The sequence below is a fragment of the Montipora capricornis genome, chromosome 10, assembly GCF_036669925.1.
Source record: "Montipora capricornis isolate CH-2021 chromosome 10, ASM3666992v2, whole genome shotgun sequence".
Taxonomy (NCBI): domain Eukaryota; kingdom Metazoa; phylum Cnidaria; class Anthozoa; order Scleractinia; family Acroporidae; genus Montipora; species Montipora capricornis.
In genome coordinates this window covers 17,556,126-17,566,125 of record NC_090892.1, presented here as the reverse complement: position 1 = coordinate 17,566,125, position 10,000 = coordinate 17,556,126, and the positions used below count along the sequence as shown (strand labels likewise).

General features: G+C 40.8%; 1 protein-coding gene across 2 annotated transcripts in view; it reads right to left on the bottom strand.

The window, feature by feature from the left end:
* LOC138019074 (uncharacterized) overlaps positions 1 to 10,000 on the bottom strand; it is a 126,914-nt gene that overhangs the window by 49,304 nt on the left and 67,610 nt on the right. For both annotated transcript variants that reach the window (XM_068865727.1, XM_068865728.1), the window contains 3 exons: positions 4,359 to 4,399; positions 994 to 1,114; positions 166 to 282 (listed from right to left, as the gene is read on the bottom strand). In XM_068865727.1, the coding sequence (XP_068721828.1) occupies positions 166 to 282; positions 994 to 1,114; positions 4,359 to 4,399 (279 nt within the window). The remainder of the gene's footprint in view (positions 1 to 165; positions 283 to 993; positions 1,115 to 4,358; positions 4,400 to 10,000) is intronic.

The following is a 10,000-nucleotide window of genomic DNA, read 5'->3' as shown; positions in this document are numbered from 1 at the left end:
GTGCTTGGATCAGAAGCAACCAAATAAACGAAGACATCTCTTTCCTTTTTTCGTTGAAATCAAATGGGTTGTCGGGTTATCGACATCTTTCCCGCAGTCTTAAATCGAGCAAGTTTAATTTGTAATCTAAGTACAAAATTAAGTACAGTATAGTGTAACTTTCACCTCTTGTCCCATATCTCCTTGTCGAACCACATACTCTTTGGACAGAAAATACACCGGCTTAAATTTCATGGCAAGCATTCTCAAGAAACCGATCTCTGTGCCTTGAAATAACGGCACCTGTTGGAACGAAAACAAATTAAAGTTATAAACGAAAAAACACATTGTGTATTCCATTTACCTAGTGGTCTTTAATCCAAGGTTTGCAGTTTTCCTAATTGCGTTCTCTAACTTCCCTACCTCCCTTGCAGCATGGTGCGCAGCTGGCAACTCGTCGAAACATGGTCGAGTGTATTTTTACGGTGTCTGAGGATGCCGTTGAGGTTCATGCGTGAACCTGAAGCGCCGCAGAAATATAAGAACAGCCAAATATAAGAAGTTAAGGAAGCAACTTTTGCAGTGGCAAAGACTGAAGCTGTGAGCCTGAAATAATACAGGCTGTGTAAGGAAAAAAAAACACGACTTGCTTTGTGTTCAGTTAGAAATGTAAATCCGAAACTTGGCAAACCTCCTTAACTTATGGCTGTTCTTGCTTTAATTGATGGTCCTTGCACACCCATAAGACATTTTGAACGTCACGGCAAACCGGAAATGAACGGGGCCTACGGGTTGCAGTCCCCTTGCAAGTAAACCTGGAGTCTTACCCCTTGTGAGAGAAATTACAATCATCATTTCTTTGAGCCACTCAGAGTTGATCCGGCCGCGATTCGGGCTCGCGGTAATTCGATGATCAACAAACTGAGACAACCCACTGGTTAGTAGAGAGTAGGTGAAAGTCCCCGGTAAGGGAGTTCACTTTTGCATCATATCATTAGCAGAAAGCCGTCATACCGTTTCAATCAAGTCTTTGTACAGATCGTGTGTTATATCAGCTTGCAATGACAGGGGTAATCCTTCAAACAGTGAACTCGCATCCACACCCTTGTTTCTGTGCCATAGATACTCATAGTAGCTAGAAAAGATTGAGAGGTAGTTGTTTACAATTAAATGAAAAGCTCTTGAGGCAAGATAAGTTGTCAGCGACAAAATCGTGTTTGATAGTTGTTTGCACTGTGAGCCGACCTTAAAATTTCAAAATGTTAGGGAAGAGGAGATGTAGAATATTGGCCAGACTAATCAATGAAGAGAGTTTCTTTCAGTAATCAATGATGAATCGGGCATACAGGCAGAGTTATAGCTGGTAAAGGGGTATATATAGATTGCACTCCAAGGCTTTCGAGTTGCCCACATATACCTAGTCCAAATTGTAGTTACTGTACGGGATTTACCGAAGGTTCTATCCATTCAGAATCTTTTTTCTAATTTCAATAAAATCACTTTACGCAGTAAATTAGTAAAAATTTGCCGAAGACAGCAGCACAATTGTTGACAGTAAAGTTATTTTATTGAAATTAGTTACTAACAATACTGAAAAAGAAGAAAAAAATACATTCTGAGATTAATTTGAAATGACGTAGAAAAATTAAACAACACTACACAGATCTAGATACATGATATTATGGAAAGGTGTAATGCGCCCGTGGGAAGGATAGAATACCATTTGCTAGGAAACGAGCACAAAGACAACCAAAAAATCAGAGCCCTTGGCAGGATTACCTACGACCTCCGTAAAACCGGTTGGATGATCCTGAATGGACACTAATTGTGTCCCACTGGTCTGCGGGCTCTGCATACATATGAGTTATTGGCCAAGCGTGAGGTCAAGATGGCTGGATATTGGCCAAGTTCTTTTTTTTTTGCGTGTTTATGGATCGAGACGAAGTAGAAGTCCATAAACACGCAAAAAAAGAACGAGACCAATATCCAGCCATCTTGACCGAACAAGCTAGGTCAATAAAGGATTTATTATATGTCATCGACTTAAAACACCAAAAAATGATCTTTGATCTTGCGGCACCAAGCGAGAAAATCCAGAGCGGGCAGTATCGCTCCATCTTGCCCCCTCGGGTAGCCAATTACAGCGCGCGATTTAGTTCATCTTGCCCGCTCACGGAGCTAGTCATATAATAAATATACATAAAATGATGGAAAGGTGTAATGCGCCAGTGGGAAGGATAGAATACAGGTTGCTTGGCAAAGGGTGAGAGGACAACTGAAAATTCAGCGGATTCGAACCTACGACCTCCGAAAACACCGGTCGCGAGTATGCTCTACCTATTGAACTACTAAAACTCTATGCAGAGCTAGTCATCAGATAGTTTAACTAGGTCGAAAATGGACAATGTGTACATGTCCCACTGGTCTGTGTGCTCTGAGACGGATAGAATACAGGTTGCTTGGCAACGGGCAAAAGGCAACTGAAACTTCAGGGTCCTATGCAGGATGCCAACCAATGACCGAGGTAACACGGTTCGGACGCTCTACCCATTGAGTTAGTAGAACTCATTGAAGAGCTAGGTCGTTTGTCAAGTTTGGCAAGCTCAATGGGTAGAGCATCCGACCAATGACCGGTGTTACGGAGGTTGTAGCTTCGAATGCTGATTTTTGGGACTCTGATTTTTCAGTTGTCTTATCGCCTGTTGACTTTCAAAACTGCACAAGTTACACACATTACCTGAGATGCCAAAATTTTCCTTTGGCCATTTTATGTAAAAGGTTTCTAATTTATGTCTCGACTCGGAATTTGCACGGAAGTTAAAAGCCTCAATATTAGAAGTACATGACTTTTTCTGGGCTTCCATAAATAAAATGTACCGATTGATATCAGATAATTTAGTGAGGGACGTTTATATATATAGCATGATTCCAATGACGATGTCTTGTAAACAAAAATCATAAAATTCCATTGGTATCGTAGTATAATACTGAAAAAGTGTTGAAGTGTTTCTGGTTCAATGAACGAAATGATATATGGAATGAATCAAGTGAAGCTATGATCCTCGCAGTTATCAACGCACTTTTAGCGCAGAGAAGACTTAAAACTTCAGAACTTCAACGGGGTTTGAACCCGTGACCTCGCGATACCGGTGCGACGCTCTAACCAACTGAGCTATGAAGAATGAAGGAAATGAACGAAGCGACATTCGTTCAATTTCGTTCAATGAACGAAATTCAACCCCGTTGAAGTCCTGGAATTTTTCAGGCTTCTCAACGTGATTGCTAGAATTCGGTTCATAACTGCGAGGATCATAACTTCACTTGATTTCATATCCGACGTTCAATATATGATTCATTTCATATATCATTTCGTTCATTGATTCACTCATCACGGGAACACTTGAATCTGCAAATGACTAGCTCCCAAAGCTCTCTAAGCAATAGCTAAAATTGCGTTCATAGCTGCGAGGATCATAGCTTGACGTGTTTCTGGTTTGGTGCTGCAAAAATGCAAAATGACTGTTTTCACAAAAAGATGCGTTTTGCGGCTGAAACGAACCTTGTGGACAAGTTTTCCATCTCAGTGTGATTTTGACTGAATGCGAAACTTTTTTCAGTTTTTCTAACCAGGAACCAAAATACATTCACCTTATTGAATGCTTTGACATATAATGCGCGCGGATATTTTGAGAGTTGCGAAGTATTTTCGGGGGAGGAAAATACAAGCAACAAGCAAAAGGTCCTCACGCATTACATGTTAACCATTCAATAAGGAATTTATTATTCCACCATTACGCCATGTTTTAGTATTTTGGCTTCTCCCTGCACTGACAGAGAATCGTATCGATTGCACAATAACCAAATATGGTGAAATGGCGCAATAGTGGAATAATAAAGTGTGTTAAAGGGTAAATTATCAGTTTCTCGAGACTTATATTGCTGGCAATAAGATTCAAAGCTCGTAACTTGAGTTTTGGTCAATGTACCAAACTGTTCAGTTTACTGACTCGCTTTCCGCTTTGAAAACAGAAACCAGTATGTACAGCACTTGAAAATTTAGTTTTATCAACGGAGTTGATGATGCAAATTGACCACCGTGCAGGAATTCTAAAAGCTGACGTTTCGACCGGCTAACGGTAGGGCTAACGGTAGGGCTAACGCCCGAGACCTCAGGTTTTACAACCCCTGTACGGTCCGTGGTCAATTTACATTTTCAACTCCGTTGATAAAACTAAATTTTTGTGTACTACTTCCCCACCGAGGCAGCACCACAGTTTCTTTAGAAACTACCCCCTTTGTACAGCACTTTGTTTGGGAAGGAAATTCGATCAGCTGAGCACATTACTGTAATTGGGTTTTCATAACAATTCAATTCATACCTCACTATGCGCGAAGTAAGGTTGTCTGATATGTCTTGTTCCTAATAGAATTAAAATATGGATTAAAAAATTGCTACTGACTGACATCAAATGCAACTATTAATATAAGAGGTTTTCACGCAGCCTCATTGCCGCCATGTTGGTGGAAGAAAACATAAAATCTCTCATTTTATTATACAAACACCAATGAAATACCAAGTGAGCTTTCGCGCGAAAACATGATATCTTCACATGTGAAAATAACATGTTATTTTCACAAGTGAAAAGATCACTGTTGCCACGGTTATAAAAATCGCGCCTTTCGATGCCTTTCGTGAATGATTTTGTATTTCACTGGTGTCAAGAGAAAATGAGGGGACAGAGAGGGAGGCTCCCGGTCCAGCCCTTGGGATATGTCATGTCCACGAAAGTTATTTTTAGACGAGCGGAAGTCTTCCGAGACGTCCGCATGCTGGCCTACCTCGGTCCGATGCTTGAAAGAAAATAAGTATTCATCAGCCTTCCACGTGCGCCGTCATTTTCTCTTTTCACTAAGAACCTAAGAGCGAGGCAAGACTGCATGCGGACGTCTCGGAAGACAGACTTCCCCTAGAACAAAGACGTCCGCTCGTCTAAAAATAACTTTCGTGGACATGACATATCCCGGCCACCGCCCTGAGCCTCCGTCTCTGTCCCCTCATTTTCTCTTGCTGGTGTTTATTATATTTTTCAACACTCAAAGAGAAATTTCGTATCGCCGCGCGGCCATGTAATATCCTCTATAAATTCTTTCGTTCGTCCACCAGAAGCCATGCATTTGTCTATTGTTATTGGTGTCTCAAGAGGTTTGTTGAAAACGCCCTATAAGTAAGCTTACGAATCGACGACGTTCGCACGATGACACCGTTGGGTCACGTCATAGTCCCGCGTCGTCGTCGTCCTCTAGAATTTAAATATACAATATTCGCAGTAAAGACGACGACGTAAATTTTCCCGCCGTTTCTGAATTTTGTTTTTGTCATTTCACAAGGCAAGCTGTTCAATCCAAAATGCCTTACTTCAGAGAAACGAAGGCTTGTATAGCCTACGCTTATCGAACGAGCAAGAATTTGTACTTTTATACAATGTTTCAAACTTTAAAAAAAACAACAACATCATTTCCCTATTGGAGCTATGAAAGGTTCGATTTGGATAAGAAAACAAACGACAAATGCAAGGCTGAGTTTCGTTTCTACAGGGAGGAAATTAAACTTGCTGAACAGTTTCAGCCACCTGACGAGATAACCACTTAATACAATAGTTTAGTTTTAGCTTTGATACCTGTATTACGCATCTATCTCAAGCGCTATGCTTATCCTTGTCGATATGGAGATTTGACTTTGAGCCTTACTAGCTTTTGCTTTTAGTTAAACTTGTTGCCATAGCTTAACGAAAGATCGTCACTTTATTAATACAGACACACACTGACAAAAAATAAAAAATAAATGTCAAGAACACACTTATGTCCAGAAATGCACACGATGACAAAAATGGCAGATTTGGCGAAAGAGCTGCACGATTGACAATCTTGGCAAAATTAGCGATTTTGGCGAAATTTTGCCAATTTCGTCAAATTAGTTCATCCATTGGTATTCACACCACACGGGTGAACATTGGCGATTTCGGCGATTTTGACAAATTCGGCAATTTTGGCGATGTTTTGCCAATTTCGTCAAATTAGTTCATCCATTGGTAATCACACCACACGGGTGAACATTGGCGATTTTGGCGATTTTGACAAATTCGGCAATTTTGGCGATGTTTTGCCAATTTCGTCAAATTACTTCATCCATTGGTATTTATACCTCTTGGGTGAACATTGGCGTTTGGACAAAATCGGCAATTTTGGCGATGTTTTCCCAATTTCGTCACATTACTTGATCCATTGGTATTTATACCACGCGGGTGAACATTGGCGATTTCGACAAATTCGGCAATTACAGCTGTCATTTTACGGGTCCGTTAACTACACTTTTCACGAATGCCCTTAATTAAACCATTTTCATTCATCAGCGTCACAAATTTTTGCTAATTTTGGGGCTCATTTGTCACTTATTTTCCGGTGCGCCTGTTAAATGACATGATAATTTGAAAAGGCTTTTCAGCTTTGCTTTCCCTCTCATCTAACACACTCGCGGCTTCCGCTTCTCCACTTTTCATACAGACATAATTTCTTCAAAGAAACGTAGAGTGAAAATAAAAAAATGGGTGAATAAATCACAAGAGAAAAAAAAAGCCTATCGCTGAAATCAACGGCTTCACCGAATACCCTGCCACGTCGAAGCTTTACACTAAATTGGGTGGATACGCGGGGACGCCGAACTTAGTGGATACGCAGTATTTCTCACGTCTGAGGCGCCAAACAAAAAGAGCGAGGGACATTGATGTATATGTATTTCTCGTTCATAAAGCACGATGATCGAGCACAAACAATGATGTTTCTTAAAGCGTGATCAATCTCCCTCTCGATATGTATCTCTCGTTCTTATAGCGCGTTGATCAAATCATTTTACAATTCGGTTATTTAACTTTCATTCTACGGTTCGGTTAACTGCACGAAATACCACTTTCTTCCTGATTAAGCCTAAGCGCTCGTTTCAGTGATTAGGCCTAAGCACTCTCGAAACTTTTTGCTTTCATTTTACGGTTCGGTTAACTACATTTTTCACGAGATCGCCCTTGCACAATTTTCATTCATCGACTACGGGATTGCGCACCGCGGTGACAGTTCATTATAGCCATATGTCAAAAATGTAAGCGCTCCTTTAAATGATTAGGCTTAAGCACTCTCGTAAAATTTTAGCTTTCATTTTGCGGTTCGAAGAAAGCACTCGTTGGACAAGAAATGTGCGAATTCAACACAAACGTCCAATCGTCCAACTCTCTGAGGTTGACCATTGTTTCTGCAAGGCCAAAAATTCACTCTCCTAGACGAGGTTATTTATCACCAGGTAATTGTATCGTTTTGGAAAAAGAGACTGCTCTATTATTCATCAGCGTTATAACTTGCTGATTTTGGGGATAATTCGTCGAAATTCAAGCTCGCTTCCATTACACCTCTTTATTTTCGTGTTTCACCCAGTTATTTTCCAGTGTTGTTGTTAAATGACACGACGATTTGAATAGGCTTTTCAGCTTTGTTTTCCCTCCCATCTAACACACCGGCAGCTTTCGCTTCTCCACTTTACATCCGATTGAATTTTTCAAAGAAAAGCGGAGTGAAAATCAAAAAAATTGCGTGAATAACTTGCAAGAGAAGAAAGAGGCTATCGGTGAAATCAACACACACAGACTAGCCGATATAATCTACATATTGACAATCGGCAAAATTAACAACATCTAGGTTCGCTCAAAAACTATGTCCCCATTAACCCTTTCACCGCCATAAATGCAGATTGACACTTATAGATTTTACTCTGTTTGGTGAGGTCAACCATTGTTCTGCAAAGCCAAAAATTCCCTCTCCTAGACGAGGTTATTTATCACCAGGTAATTCTATCGTTTTGGAAAAAGAGACTACTTCATTATTCATCAGCGTCACAAATTCTTGCTGATTTTGGGGATAATTTGACGAAATTCAAGCACGCTTCCATTAGACCTGTTTATTTTCGTGTTTCACTTAGTTATTTTCCGGTGTGGCTGTTAAATGAAACGATGATTTGAATAGGCTTTTCAGCTTTGTTTTCCCTCTCTGTCTCACCTAACACACCGGCGGCTTTCGCTTCTCTTTACATCCGCTTTATCTTTTAAAAGAAAAGGTGAGTGAAAACTAAAAAAAATTGCGTGAATAAGTTACAAGAGAAGAAAGAGGCTATCGGTGAAATCAACACACACAGACTATCCAATGTAATGTACATATTGACGATCAGGAAAATTAACAACATCTAGGTTCGCTCAAAAGAAATGTCCCCATTAACGCTTTCACCGCCACAAATGTAGATTGACACTTATAGATTTTACTCCGTTTCGTGAGGTTGACCACGATGGCCACACACAGAGAGGAATTTGCCTCGCGAGGCCAAAAATATCAAACATCTTTGATTTTATCCTCACGGCCTCGCCAGGCGTATTTCCAGCGTATTGCGCACCAAATTGTTTTTCTCCCCACACACGTGAGTGTGATATCTCCACTTATGTCCACGGCGTAAGTGTCCACATCGTTCCGGTTGCAGGTTGCAATTTAACCTGCACAAGTTGCAGGTTGCAATTTAATTATAACTGGAAAACTGCTGGTCGGACTAAAAATAGTTCATAACCCATATACTCATCAGGGGTTCTTACATAAAGTAGTTGGCGCCTTTTACGTGGTTAAAAACTTGGCAACTTCAATTTACGGTTTGGCTAACTACACTTTCCACGAGATTGTGTGAAGCAAATAGGACTCGTTCATTGATTAAGCCTAAGCGCTCGTTTCAGTGATTAGGCCTAAGCACGCTTTTAACATTGCGTACGCGTACCGCGTAGTCAGCTAGTTAACATACCTCGCCATCTTGAATTTAATTCTTTCTGCGTACCGCGTAGCCAGCTACTTAAGATACTTAGCAACCTTGACTTTATTTTTTCCGCGTACCGCGTGGCCAGCCCTTTACAGTAACGGCCTCAATGTGGCGGGGTAAACTGCAGCTGCTCCAAGATAAAAAATAGTTTTCTACTGTTCAAATGCTTTTGGCCTACTTAAGCCCGCCGCACACGGTGAGGAAACAGCTGAGCATACTCCATCGCGAGGCGGTTTGCTCATCCGTTTCCTCATGTTTGCGGGAAAATTTTGGTGAGAAATTCGCCTTGCGAGGCCGTGAGGATAAAATCAAACATGTTTGATATTTTTGGCCTCGCAAGGCAAATTGCTCACTGCACCTCCTAAATCCACAACATTTTGACCACTGTGATGGCGAATATCGTTGTCGATAAGAGTACAGACAACGCTGAACCACTTTCGATTAGTTACAGTAAGTTGATATGTATCTCTTGTTCTTATAGCGCGTTCAACGAATCATTTTATAATTCGGTTAACTTTCATTCGCAATAGCACTCGATTTCTGAATAAGACTAAGCGCTCGATTCAGTGATTAGGCCTAATTAAGCACTGGCAGCTTCTGCAGGTACTGTACCGGAGCATAAGCACTCTCGTAAAATTTTAGCTTTCATTTTGTGGTTCGGTTTACTACACTATTCACGAGATCGTGTGAAGAAGAAAGCACTGCATTATACTTAACTACACTTTTTACGAGATCGTGTGAGGAAGAAAGCACTCGTTTACTGATTAAGCCTAAGCGCTGGTTTTCGTGGTTAGTCCTAAGCACTCTCGTAAAATCCTAGCTTACATTTTGTAGTTCGGTTAAGAACACTATTATTAGGCCTAAGCACTCTCGTAAAATTTTAGCTTTCATTTTGCGGTTCGGTTAACTACACTTTTCACGAGATCGTCTTGCCCTTGGACAATTTTCATTCATCGACTACGGGATTGCGGACCGCGGTGGCAGTTCACTATAGCAATATTTCAAAAGTGTAAGCGCGTGGTTCAGTGATTAGGGCTAAGCACTATTGTAAAATTTTAGTTTTCACTTTACGGTTTGAAGAAAGCACACGTTTACTGATTACGCCTAAGCGCTCATTTCAGTGATTAG